General features: G+C 46.4%; 1 protein-coding gene across 1 annotated transcript in view; it reads right to left on the bottom strand.

Annotated features, from left to right (window-relative positions):
- Window positions 1-14,641, bottom strand: part of VANGL1 (VANGL planar cell polarity protein 1) — a 42,795-nt gene that overhangs the window by 16,692 nt on the left and 11,462 nt on the right. The window contains exon 4 of the mRNA XM_039718005.1: window positions 12,216-12,823. Within this exon, the coding sequence (XP_039573939.1) occupies window positions 12,216-12,823 (608 nt within the window). The remainder of the gene's footprint in view (window positions 1-12,215; window positions 12,824-14,641) is intronic.

Raw genomic sequence — 14,641 nt, 5'->3', positions numbered from 1 at the left:
TCTTCAGAAAAAAAAAACCCAAGATTTAATCCTCTGCTGAGACTAAGCTTTTTGCCAGGCTCTCTGTGTACAATTATAGGAGGCTTTATTGCAGCAGGTCAGCCCAGGTAACTGGAAAGATTCCCTTCCAGCCCCTCACAGAACAGCAAAGGGAGTTTAACATGTGGCAAAGCAAGGTGGCCCCAGTTGCCTCCATGGGGATGGGTGAGTGCACAACAAGAGCAGCTTCAGGAGCTGCATCTGAAAGAGCAGCTTGTGAAAGCCTGAACACATGGTGCAACAAACTTTTCCCTCAGAAAGCTGAGGAACTCAGATGCCAGGAGAGCAGGCTCCAAAGCAAACTGCCCACATCCTCTTAAGCCAAGACCCCTTCTCCAAGGGGAGCAGCGTGTGTGGGTGTTGTCAAGCACTTACCATGCAGGTACCTAGCAGAACCACTACATCCAAATGGTATAGCTCATGGATTAGCCAGGGCACAACAGCAGCTTTCAGGCACTCACAGCTCGGGCTGCATTTCAGCCAGTTCCTCAGACACCAATAACCACATGCAGATGCCCCAAGAGCTCACAAACTAGACACCCACTTCCCTTTGATGCCTTCAAACAGGCGAAGGCACTACCTTCTCATCAACCAGAAAGAGAACACTTGCCACCAGCATCTCATTGCTCCAGGGTCTGCTGCAACACTGACAAGAAACATGAGAGGCAAAGGAGCTGCCTGTGCCCTGCCATGCATCTGCTATGTCCCAGACACCTGCAGTGAACCAAAACAACACCTGGCCAGACGTCCACACCTCAAGCCCTACCCAGCACCCTCAGGAGCCGCTAGCAGTTGAACTGGACCTGGAGAGTAGCAACTACTGGATCCAGGAGCTAGAGCTCAGAAAGGGGTTTTCCAAGGGCGCTGCTAGCACACCAAACATTTGTCCCCACTATATGGTTTTGCCAGGTGGTGGGGGTATCCTCCAGGGAGCTAATGAGACTACTATCTTGCTTATTCATGAGAAAAAAAAACACAAGCAAACCACCAGCTATTGTCTGCTCACACTAAAGTAAAGCCAAAACTGTGAAAGGCTTTCTTCATCAATTGAGCAAATGGGAGTTTGGGAAGGAAAGCAGTGAGAGAAGAACACAAAGGGGGCAGCTTAAGTGAAAAGGAAGAAACTGCTGCTGAGCCTTCCCCACAAACCTGCACAGCACAGTAGACACAGGCACACCAGAAACACATTGGTTTTCACAAAGCAGGGACAAGTTGGCTTCCCCAGGCACTGTGGGTGCTGCATCCAGCTGCCAGGAGTCCAAAGGGATCCACTTGTCCACACCCAGCTTGACACAGACCCATGACCAATTTCAGAGAATCGGGGACACTGCTGAAGTCAATCTTACAGTTAACATTTGCACAGCCGAGCAGAATATTGAGCCCAATGAGCCCTGTGGAAAGAGACCTGCATGACTCAAGATAATAATTTACAAAGTCCAGTCCCACAGCTGAGATATGACTATAAACCAAACCCACAGAAGTAAGCTGCCATCCATTTGTGCGCCACGTCCAGCTCTGAATCTTCAAGGACAGAGGTGCTCCAGGCCAATCCCTCATGTGTGGTCCAAGGCTGGTCTCCTGTAGGTCAGATGGACTGGGGAGGAGAAGCAAGGACTTGGAGGCTCTCCTCTCCCCAAGGCTCAGCAGAGGAACAGAGTTTGCAGACAGAGCTGTGCCCCACCAAGGAGGGCTCCTGCAGACTGAAGGAATCTATGGGGCATGATAGGATTCATGCAATACTCCTCAAAGAGCTGTCTGATGTCATTGCAAAGCTTCTCTTGAGGATTTTTGAGCAGTCACTGCCCTGATTTTCAAGAAGGGCAAGAAGGAGGATTCCAGATACTGCAGGCCTGTCAGTGTCACTTCAGTGCCTGGTAAAGTGATGGAGAAGATTATTCTGGGAGATATTGAAAAGCACCTGAAAGTGTGATGACAACATAGCCATAACTCATGGCCAGCACAGCTTCATGGGAGGAAAGTCCTGCTTATCAAACCTCATTTCCTTTCATGACAAGGTAATCCAGCTAGTTGATCAAGGGAAGCCAGTTGGTGTCATCTTTTTGGATTTCAGTAAAGCTTTTGATATTGTCTCTCACAGGATCCTACTGGACAAGATGTCCATATTCAGCTGGATAAACACATCACGTGATGGGTGAGCAGCTGGGTCAGGCACAAAGGGTTACAGTCAATGGTGTGACATCAGACTGGAGACCTGTCACTAGTGGGGTTCCACAGGGCTCCATCCTCAGCCCCATGCTCTTCAACATCTTCATAAGTGCCTTGGACACAGGACTGGGAGGGATATTAAGCAATTCTGCAGATGATACAAAATGTGGAGGAACAGCTGATGCCCTTGAAGGCAGGGAGGCCCTGCAGAGAGACCCAGGCAAATCACAGGGCTGGGCAATTACCAACCATGTGAAGTTCAACAAGGGAAAGGAACAGGTTCTGCACGTGGGATGGGGCAATTCTGGATGTACAGACAGATTGAGGAATGAGATGCGGGACAGCAGTGCCACAGAAAGGGACCTGGGGTTCCTGGTCAATGACAAGTTGAATTCAAGTCTGTAGCCATGAGAGAATTCTATCCTGCTTCTTTCCCTCAGCTCCACCAAACCTTTCCTCTGCCACCACAAGCCTTTGTAAGCATTAAACACCACAAGGGTAGTTAAGAAGACTGCAGAAATTAAGATGAGCAAAATAATCCAAGTAGAAAAATACACAGACAAACTGAAAAAGCTACATGGATAATAGAGATATAAATTACCAGTTCCCCAATTCCTCCACTGCATTGCTGTGCAACTATACAATATTTCTTTGGGAGGGGTGAGGAAGGATCAGGCTGCTGACAGGATTTTTTTCTGCAGCAGCATTAGCTTAAGAAGTGATGCAGAACTATGATCAAACATTTATTTAATTGAGGGGTGTACCGAGTATTTCTGAGGGAGGTGTAACCTCTTTCAAAAGTTTCTACACACTTCAGGTTGTATTTAGGATTTAGGGCATTTCAAACAAGTCAGGGGGACAGAACAATGCCAAGGTGTGCTTTACCTTCTGAACACAGGAATTAGGAACAAGATCACGAGCTTACCCTGCATGCAAGGGTGAGTTGAGACAGGCACTTAGTGCAGACACAAGGGATGAAATACCAGACACCCCCAAGCCCTGAGTCACAGGGCACCCATCAGGTTCCAGATCAAGCCTGTGTCCTGCTCCAGCACCCAAGAACCCTGCATAAGTCAGGAACATATGGGACCTGGATTACCATTTCCAGTTCCTGGGAGCAGCATAATCCACAACAGTGATGCATTTCCTCTTCCTAGCATACACACATGCTATTCCTCTGATTAGTCTAAGCCTCAAATGAAAAAAAAAAAGTATATGCAGGAGTTGGCAGGTATGGCAAGAAGTTTTTAAGAGTCTGCATGTACACAAGATATTTGAAGCATGAACAGGCTTTAAATTAAGGCCAGTCTTTAGCCAAGCTACATGAATAGTTATGAAGTAACTAAGGGTGGGGCTTTTTGTTGGTAGTTTTTTTGAGGATGGGAGAACGGGTTAGTTGCTGATTTAGGGTGTTTCTTTTAAGTCAAAGCTAAGAAGTACGGCTTTACTTTCAAGAAAATAACAAAGTGTTCCAAGCTTCTACTGGCAGTGAAACTCCAGTGCTGTAATAGGACTTCACATTTAAATGCTGCAGCCATGAAACTTTAGCATTCAGCTCTTGATCCTGTAGCTGCCTGGTCGGATGCTCTCTCAAGAGGAGCATCTCTTCTTTGATTCCCAGGTGGGGATGGGATTAATGTGGCAGGACTTTGAATGAGGTCTTTTGAGTCAATAGAGAAGCTTTAACTTGTTCTAGGGTTCCTCTCAAAACACCTGGGAATGTTGTTCTCCTGCAAGCCACACAGAGAGGCCTGAAGAGGCAGCATCCACGTCAGCCAGTAGCAGACCTTTGCACTCAGAGAGGTATCAGAGAGCACAGCCCAGCCTGTCTTGCACAGCATCCCTCCACCACACAGCATCCCCTGCAAAGCTCCACCCCAGCAAGCTCTGCCCAAGCAAGGGCCACCTGAGGGCCACCTGATTTCATAACCAGCACAAAGCAACACTACAAACAACACTAGGGCCACAGGGACATGACCTGCAGCTCCAAGCTGAAAGAAAAAAATCCAGCCCCAGCAAGGATGTAGATAACCTTCTACCAGGACTAACTAGAGGAACGCAAGCCAGAGTCAGCAGCCTGAAGCTCCAAACCACAGCCAAGGTCCTTACTGCTGTGCCAGGAATCTGTTTTCCTGTCAGCCAGGGAATAGCTCTCCCCACATTGTCAGCTGATGTCCCCACTTGACCTACACTGAACAAAAGAAATTTAAGCACTGAAGTTCATTTAAGCATGTACTGGAGGGGCAATCAAGTTATAAGTGAAAATACTGCCCTCAAATTTATAGCCATTAATATATAAATTATTTTTAAGATTCTATTACTACCACGCAGCTCCTTATTAACTTTTCCTTACTTCTTCAGGGTAGAGTCAGGAATTAGCTTCCATATTTATTAGACTTTACTTGTTGTGCTATATGAGAACTATAAATTCACAACTCCTTGTCCTCTTAGCAAGGCGCGAGCCTCCTCTTTTCCCCCCAAAGGGCACACAGCTCACTTCTTTGCAGAATATTTGTATTTAATCGTTCACCACAAGAAACAGACGTCAAAGGTTGAGGGGGTGGATTTTTTTTGCAGCATCTGAAGATAAAAGTACCTTCATGGCCACAAAATTTGTTCGGCAGCTTAGAGAGGCCATCTGTCTCTGTGGGTGGTACACACAGGCACTTCGGAGGGCACGGACAGCAGTGGAACAGAAATTCCACAACAAACCCCCAAAGTACAGGGTAGGCTGGAGTGCATACCGTTCTTGGACTTCTGGGCAGTGTTGGTTTTGAAAGACAAGCCAACAAGAAAGGAAATCCCTGCAGATGAACCCAGTGGCATTTCCTCCACACCATCTCTTTCAGAAAGACGAGCAGCTCCTCACCAGGGAGCAAGTAACACTGTACTGGCCATGGGGGTTAATAATTGACAGCGGGCACTTCACCTGCAAGTAGGCTTGTAAACTTTTAAAGTATTAAGTATTCCAAAAATGCAGGACTGCTCCAGGGTATAACAATCAGCCTGGCCACTTGCCTTTGCTGCCTGGTGCATCTGCAGGAGCACAAACAAGACTGGTACCTGGCCTGGTGTCTGGGGCACTCAGCTCACGCTCAATGGCACAGAGGATGCTGGGGGGATCAGGGATCGAGATCAAGGAAGGGAGGAGAGAAGGGTAGAAAAATGTAGGCACTTCAGTTCCGCCAGCTCTCTCCCCTTTATCAAAAGGAGAAGCAGTTCCACATGAAAAGCCATATGTAAAATCTGGAAACTGTATGCAGAAAGGCTAGGAAAACATGCTCCTTTCAGAAAAGCACGCCCTCCACGGCTTTACCACATCAGAAACTCCCAGTCGAGTTGTGCATGTTGTCAATACTTACGGTCCATCCTAGGCTTCCCCTCACCTCTAATGAGGAGTACCTGGCATTCCTGGAGCTTGCTGTTCACTTCTGTCACAAACAAGCAGCCTCTTAATGAGGTGCTGCTCTGACCCATGTCATAAGTCCTAGCTGAACTTTGCAGGCAACACACTCCTTGCACCACCAAACAGACCCTTGTAAAACAGAACAAGGCACTATTCCCATAACTCATCTGGAACATCAAAGGAGAGTGCTCCCTACTCAGCAGGGAACAGCACTTTTTTTTTTCAGAGGCTACTGGAAAATTCCCTTCTGTAATTCCAAGGGTACCCTCCTGGCTAGAGCAATCATATCTCTGTAGCACCATCCTCCAGAGGAGAGGCAGCAGACACAGGCAGAGGGGGAAAGTATGGCCTGTGACTAAAAATGGTTAAGAATGTGGCTGAAAATATCTTCCTATATAAGTCATTATCAGCTCATCCACAAGTCAGAGCTTTCGTCCCTACTCCGTGACCACTTCATGGCACGGGGTGTTTGAAAGGTGCTAATGCTCAAGTGCCCGCTGTGAACAAAGTTCAGCACTTTCAGGACTGGGAGCACGGAAAAGCAGCCCAGATGAGTTGCAAGAAGTTGCAGAGATGATGAGCTGCAAAAAGGTGGATGTAAACGCAGTTTTGTGAAGTGCTGCTGGAGAGACACTGGATTGGGGGTGGTGTCACAAGTCTGACACCTCTCAGTGCTAAAGAAGCTGCTCTGGAGGAGACCCCTCAGTTTCCCCAAGAGCGTCACACCTGCAGGTGCAATTAACACCCATTTAGCCGGCTATCCCAGAACTCCTGGGGAGGGGAGACTGATCAATGCTTGTGCTCGTCGCGTTTGGTGATGGGCAGGGAAAAAAAAAAAATCACACAAATGGGCATCAGGACACCTTGTACAGATTTCAGGACAGGGAAAACGTATTCAAGAACAAGACTAATTTCACACAGGCTGGAGGCTCCAGCAAGAGAGCTGGTCTGCAAAAACCGTGTAACGCTGTTCAAGCAAGTTCCTGCAATCAGAGCAGCAGGACAGTTAATAATACGTTTTGCTACAGGACAAGGTAAAAACTCATCAGCGTGCATCACTACAGAAGATTGTGAGGTTGAAGAAACCCCAAGGAGAAAGGAGGGTCAGTGTAATTCCTCAGGTCCCTGGGAACACAGAGCAAACAAACTGCACACAGGGAGAAGGAAAAGACTGGAGCGTCTCCAGCAGGATTTAGCTCGGCAGGTAGAGCACTGCACTATGGTGCACCAATGTTTGTCCTGCAGTCCCTTCTGACTGCCCTACTGGAAACAGAAATACCCCAGAAGTGTATGTGTGGGCTCAGTCCTCCACCAGAAACCAGCAAGATTGCAGCAGCTCTTGCTCAGGGAAGAGATCTAGCTGCCTGTAAACCCATGGTTACAAACCATGCTAGAAACAGAAACCAAAGTGTCTATATTCCATAGAAGCTTTTGAGGAGTAAAAAAGATTTTAAAACAGCGTTAAGAGTTGACACAACTCCAGACAAGAGGATTCTGTACAGTTCAAATGCTGACCTCGTGCTCTTCATCAGCACCCTCGACATGGGGAGGTATACTTGAGCAACAAGATCAGATGTCAAGGCTTACAAATGCAGGCTGGAATATGGAGACGCCTATTCCCACTCCTCTAGGTCTCCACACATTCCCTCAGTAGTGAACAAAGTACCAGCAGCACCAAGGAATGCCTGACAAGAGAGCACTCATCAGATTAATCAGTAAATACTGACAACCTAGAGATCAGCTTTATAAGCAAGAGGTCCAACAAACACCCAAAGCAGCTGGAGACAGACTGAACGTGATCCCCTTGCACAGAACATGTCTGCCCCTCCTTTCTTTTGTGAGTGTGTGCAAGCCACCAGGTCCCTCAGTAAGGCATTGATAATTTCTGCAGAGAAGGTACTGGGTTTTCAGAGACAGGTACTTGTTTTGAGGAAACAGCTGTTCCCTTTATTTTTAAACCACAGTTTAATTTAATTTTTAAACCACCGTTCAGCAAACACCCATGCAAATGGAGATGGGCAACAAGGGTACAGGGAATGTTCAAGCACACTTTTACCATACAGCACTGCTACTTCTGAATACCAAGCTTCTCTTGATTGGATTGACAAGAGAACACTGACCAGCACACAGCCATCTGCAAAACTTGAACCCTGATTCTAAAGGTGTACATAGGTTTCCTCACCAGCTTCCTAGCCTCACGGTTCATAAAGGCAAACCCACACCAGAAAGGACAGTGTCCTGGTTTTCTCTGGGATTGCATTCCTTTTCTTCCCAGTAAACTGATGTTTGGGTTGTTGCTAAGCACTGCTTACTTTAAGTCAAGGACTTTTCATTTTCCCATGCTCTGCCACTCAGTGACGAGTTGCACAAGAAGCTGGGAGGGAGCACAGCCAGGACAGCTGACCCAAAGTGGCCAAGGGGATATTCCATACCACAGAACATCATGCTCCGTGTATCAACTGAGGACAGCTGGCCAGGAGCCACCAATCACTGCCTGGGAACAGGCTGGGCATCAGTCTGGGGGTGGAGAGCAACCGTATTGAGCATCACTTGCCTTCCTTGGGTTTTATTTCCCTCCCTCTCCTCTCTTCATTACAAGTACTATTATCAATGTCATTATAATTAGTATTATACTTCACATTAATTAAAATGTTCAGCTGTTCTTATCTCAACCCACAGATTTTACCTTTTCACTGATTCTCATCCCCATCCTACAGAGTGAGGTGTGAGTGAGGGGCTGTGTGGTACTTACCTGCCAGCTGGGGTAAACCACGACAGACAGAAAAGAAGACTGAAACTCCAACTCCTTTAAACAGCCCAACACAAGATGAACTATCACAGCTCTGCTCCTCACACACCTGCTGCAAGGATGAGCAAAAGGGAGGAGGAGGACCCACTCAAACATTTCTAACCTCAGAAAACCAAGACTAACTGTCCTGCAGCCCAACATCCAGTCTACGTGAAAGATCAGTAATTACCACATGTATTACAAGACATTCATTTTCTTGAGCTGTCTAGACTAGCAAAGCTCTAGGGTGGGAGAGTACTCACTGGATAGGAAGGCAATATGGTTAGCACCCTAACTACATAAAAGGAGGGGTTTCTCCAGCAAGATCCTTCCTACACAGTTTCTGAGCCATAAAGACAGTACTGAACTCTGGATGACAAGTGTCATCAGCATCCCTATTTACAGGGAAAAACTGAAGCTGCAAATCCAAGCCTCCACTCACTAAAGTATCGGCCTTTCGACTGAAGTTATCTACTGTTTGTTGTGCTCCTCCACCTTTGCTTCCCTTTGTTGTTGCTTTCAAAGTCTCGCCACCATTCCCCCCCAACCTCCTGTATTTTCCCAGGCTTGACCTTTCCTGCATCTCTGCTGCTCCCTGCTCTTTACCCACACATACCACCAGAAAGCATTTGCCCCGTGTGGCAACCCTTCCTCCAGAAGGAGCAGCGGAGCAGTCAGTGAGCTGAGACTTGGCACCACACTCATCGAGACTCCTATTTAATTTTTACCTCCCCCCTCCAAGCTCCTGAATCAACGCCAAAGGGAACGTTCGTTTTGGCAGTCAAGTCTCCCAGAAGAAAAGTTATAGCCAAAGTGCTGGGGGTGGGACCAAGACAGCCTATTAATAGGCTGATTATAATATGAATTTGGGGAACTAGTCCCAAATATGCTTACCCTCCTGGACCTAGGGCTCTCAGGGGTGGAGTGGAATACCTAACTCAGCACTTTCAACTTCTTTACCGCATCTGGAGCCAAGCAGGGTGGAAAATCCTGTCTGTACCCTGCCTCGCAAAAACATGGTTTGCCAGAAGGGCAGCTGAGCTATTGTTTTCTTCCCTTCTCCCCCAGAAAACAAGTTGCTCTCATACTTACAAAGCAGCTCCCTCTACCTCACCAGAAAAGACCTAGAATTGGAAAGCTTCCATCTTTGCATTAAAAAGGGTGATATCAACAATTTTGCTGTGAAGGAAAAAAAATCCAGAATGACTCCAAGAATCAACACGGAACAATCCAAGATCCCTTCTCACCACTAGTTTCTCCAGAGCACACTAGACTGCTGAGGAAGATAGACTCCATGGACTGTTTGTCATCAAAACTTTTAAGATATTTGAGAGCATAAAGAGACAAAAGGTTTTGATTTCAGGAGACAGTCAGATTACTATACCTGTAAAAGAAAGCTGTTTCCTTCCAGATGACAGCTCAAAACCTCCCCAAGACCCCTTTAAAAGTGTTAGGATGAGGCAAGTATACATGGTGGCAAAAAGAGTCCAAAGGCAGCAGCATGTGGTACATGGCTATTCCATCATAGTTAGAATCACCTCTCCAGCACACCTACAAGGCTGCTTTTCTCCAGCCTTCCTGAAATCCAGACTGTCCTTGCGTGTCTTCACATTCTCCCATCAACAGACCTCCCACTCCAGCACCATGCCTCGGCCAGAGAATCAGGGGCAGAAAGCAGCCCCAACCTACATTTCATCAACTAGCATGACAAGACCTTAATGAAAACTGTGCAAAGTTATGCTGTGAATATGATCATGATTTTTTTTTCATGTTTCACAAACATGTCACAATCCTAACCCCTTAGATGCTGAAGGACATTAACTACATTCACTTTTTATGCAGTTGGTCACATGGCAGCCACAACCTTTATCAAGATCTGAAGGTCTTACACATAAGTAACACACAGAGAGGAGAAACTCTTCCTTTGCTGTGAGACACTGGGCCCTAATCAAATCTACAGCTTTACCTTTGTAGCAGCAAATATGGAAAGACACGCAGGTTTCAAAATACATGTCAATATACATTATGCTCATCTGTCAAACTATGGAAAAAGCAACACTAGTTTAGCATTATCAGACATGCTTGATGAGCCTCTTCTGTTACACTGGAGCATCCATGTGCTGCGTGGCTTACATTCAATGTACCAAACAAAACCAAAATCAGCTTGCCAACAAACAAGAAGTTAAAAGTTTTCATACATCTTAGATTTTATCCTAAGTTTTACAACTCATTTCAAAACCCTGCTGCAAAGAAAAGAATTGGAGAAAACACTGCTTCTAACACATGCACTATTAAACATTCAGGCCTTGATTCTCAAGCAAGTTCTTTGCCTCCAATGACAAGTTAGACATGCACACTTTGGCAGGTGTAGGATCTCAGTTCCTCTGAACACAAACCCACAATCTACAACCAAGCAAACTCCCTCATACCAAATCTGCTCTGTGTGTGTATATATGGGTAAATACTGACACATACCAAAGTTTCTCTGCTGAATTCACTTATGACAGAACTGCCTCATCACGCCTCAAGGCACAATATTGTAGCACAGGGAAACTCTGGTACTCATCTTTCCATCTCTCTCATCATATAGGTTATACTGGCTCAATGACCACAGAGCAATTAAGCTCAAAAAAAATTTATTTCACAAGAAAACCAACAGATTTTTGAAATCCTGAAAGAGACATTTAATTAAGTCAATTGGTGCACGTCCAAGGGCTCTCCACATTTTACAGAGAAGGAAAACAAAGCAGAGTCCAGACCTACTTCACCCAAGAGGCCTCAAGTTCTTCTTTACCCAGGAGAAAACTCCCGGACTTCAGCTTCAACCACTAAATCTGCTTCAAAGCAATTCCACTGCTAAGCTAACGGCTGCAGGAGGCTGCTCCTACATCCACTTAAACCAGCAGATGCTAATCTCTTCATCTGCCACAGATACACATGCCATTGGGGTCTGGACAGGATAAGCTGAACAGATGTTTAAGTGCACATTCAGCCTGGGGAATCATCTCCAGAGCTCAGCTGCTAGCTTCACAGGACACAGGAACTAAGGGATTTCAGAAGAGCTTTGCAGGACACAGGAACTAAGGCAATTCAGACACCTGTCCTTTTTTGTACCGTCGTTAAGGGAAGCACTAATGCCAGCAGCAGGGTGGAAGCAGCATCCTTGTGTCATACCTATGGCTCCCAGATACATCCAACCCAGCAAACTGATCCATACCTAATGGCAAAAAGAGCATCACGACATAAAACCATCAGCTCCTGCCATGTGGCCTGGCCTGCTGTCAGGAGTCTCTGAGCAGTTAGGCTCTTCATGGCCTGAAGGGCTGCTCCCAAAGCAGCGCCTGGCCCCTACAACCAAAATGCACAAGGCAGCCCCAACTACACAAGGAAAGGTCTCCATTTTCCTCCAGTAAAGAGACAGGGAAAGAAGTCCAGACAAGGATTTTAAAGATCTCATCAGGATATTGACCATCCCAAAGTTATGGCATCAGCTTTTTTTCATTCACTGAAATGCACAGGACTCCTCTGAGGCAGGTACAGCCTCTCCCACACTCAGAGAGAGGACAGAGAGATTCAGTTTGGTAACTTCGGAGGGACTCTGGAATTCTTCTGGGGGAAGATTCATGAACCAGCAACAACACAGACCCAAATGCAGCTGATGCTTCACGCCACAGCAGAGCCACACATATCTACACCAGCAGACTCCAAGGGCTCGCACCTACCTGAGGTGAACCAGCAACAACACAGACCCAAATGCAGCTGATGCTTCACGCCACAGCAGAGCCACACCAGCAGACTCCAAGGGCTCGTACCTACCTGAGGGGTCCCAGGCTGTAGTATCGCGACTCTCCGTCCGTGGAGCGAACCACCTTGACGGTGAACATGGGCTGCAGCTGCCGCAGCTCCAGCAGCACGATGGCCAGGTAGTGGATGAAGAGCAGGGCATCCACCAGAGACACGGCATACTGCACTATCCCTTGGTAGTTGGTGTCCTTCGAGTCCAAGATGCGAACGCCGTAAAAGAGCCAGTAGGAAAACACAAAGAGGAATATGAGGACCAGCAGAAGGGCCCGAAACACAAACACCCTCGGTAGGTCTGCCTTGGGCTGGCGGAAAAAAAGAGCCCAGGTCCCGATCAGGAGAATGAGGAGTTTAAACGCCACAGAGATGAACAGTCCCTCACAGACAGTACCACATGGCTCCAGATCATCTCGCCACAGGATCTGGGGTAACAGAATGAAGGCAATGGGGGTGAGGAAGACTAGGAGTCCGAGAACAGCTGCCACTGTTAAGCCCAGGTAACGCTTGCAGTCCAACCCAACGCTGTCTTCCAGATCCTTACTGATCCGGGCAATGTCCTCCTGGGAAATACTGTGCTCAGAGGTGCCTGTGATTGCCGTTGTGGTCTCACCCCAGTTGTCATCCTGAAGGAGGAAGAGATAAATAGAAATAACATTGAAACAATCAGGCTGTTCCTTCCAGATGTTCTGTTTTTCTTGCCTGGAAAGACTGCTATGACAGCCTTAAGTTCCAGAAAAAAATATACAGCAAAAGCAACACCTTAAACATAGTGAATAATCAACCCTGACAATTAGTAAAGGTTTGGAAACAACAGCAACTTGTCCAAACCAGTGACTATAAACAGGTGATAAAAGCCCATAACTGCAGAGCAGGTAGCTCTGCTTGCTGTGCCACTCACTGAATCCCCAGAGGTTCCTCTTCCAGCACATTTAACGAATTACATGACATAATTCTTGGAAACTGTAGTAATCACCAGTTCCCATGTCCAGGGCAAGGACTAGTATTCTTCCAGCCCACAAATTCTGCAGTGCAACTGCACCACAGAAGCACCTGGAAGGGAAATTTTCATTTCAGCGTTTCAAGCCAGTTGTTTTTGTTACACAATCAAAAACATGTTCACACATTATTTTTCCATCTGTAATAGAAGCAACCACACCTCCAGCAAGTTCCTCCACTTCACTGTCTTTTATTTTCCTCTACAGTAGCGCTGCCTTCAGTAGCTGACAATCTAATAAAAGTTTAGTTAAACCAACACATTACAGGTGATCACAGAGGATATTTTCAGGTATGGGGCTTTTAAGTTTAGAGGATCCTAGACTGCCAAGTAGCTCTGGTATTACAATCCAGGCCATTGTCAGAAGCCACTTACTCACAAAGAGGCTTACCTGAAATACAGTCACCATGCTGGCAAGTTTCAGATTACATTACGTGTTCTGAAAGTCTCATTTCTTCCCTAGCTAACATCAGACAATGTCTGCATTGGTTCTCCCAAGCTACAATGCCTCCAATTGCTCCTTCCAGGTGCTGGCACAGCCAAAGAGCTACACTGGCATGTATGGATTTGACTCACAGCTGCTGCTGGAGTGACTCATGCACATGGAGGCTCCTGATGCTTCCCACAAATGCATGCCAAAGAGTGGCAATGCATGTGGCTCTGCTGCTTGGCACCTGGCACACCTTTGTAGCCGCAATGCTCACTCAGAACCACATTTTTGCTTTTCTTCCCAAGAATATCTTCCTGCAGCCTGTGTCATTAATAGGATTTACAACTTCCCTCAAACTTCTCCAACTGCACATGCTGACCAAACAACTTATTTGAAAGAGACAGGCATAATTTTAAACCTTTATTCACTTCTTTTTAAGAGCTAGAGGAAAGAGTCTTTGGGAAAGGACTAGACTGAAGCAGCACAACTACTTGGAACAACTCCCAACTCCATGGATTTAACTTCTAAAGCACTCCAAGACATGAATACCTCCCATGCCTAGAGCAGTAGGGTTTTGAGACAGACCAACCACAAATAGTCAGCATCTTGAATTAATATGAGGGGTTTTTGAGTCACTTCTCACCAAAGCAGAGGCCCCAGAAGAGATCTGCATTGTAGTATGTCCTGAAAAGCAGCATATTCCTACCACATTGTACTCTTTAACAGCACCTCTGCAATTCAAGCATTTCAACTATTTTATGTTTATGCATAAAGTAGTTCTGCATAGTTTCCTCCATTTGATGAACTGCAAAATTGTGCAGAAAAGAGAAGGGACAGGAACACCAGGGCAGCTTAAGGCTACATCCCAGAAGACAACAGGCAACCCTAGTCACAGTCTAGCCCTTACAACTCTTGCCACTTGAAAAAGTGGACTACAGCCTAATGCAAAAAAATGTGCATTTATATGGAACCACAGACCAGAGGATGCTTTGGGTTGAAAGGGACTTTAAAGATCAT

Source organism: Passer montanus, unplaced genomic scaffold, assembly GCF_014805655.1.
Source record: "Passer montanus isolate IOZ18808 unplaced genomic scaffold, ASM1480565v1 scaffold39, whole genome shotgun sequence".
NCBI lineage: Eukaryota > Metazoa > Chordata > Aves > Passeriformes > Passeridae > Passer > Passer montanus.
Note: the sequence above shows the minus strand (reverse complement) of the source record. Positions and strands in the feature narration are given on the sequence as shown.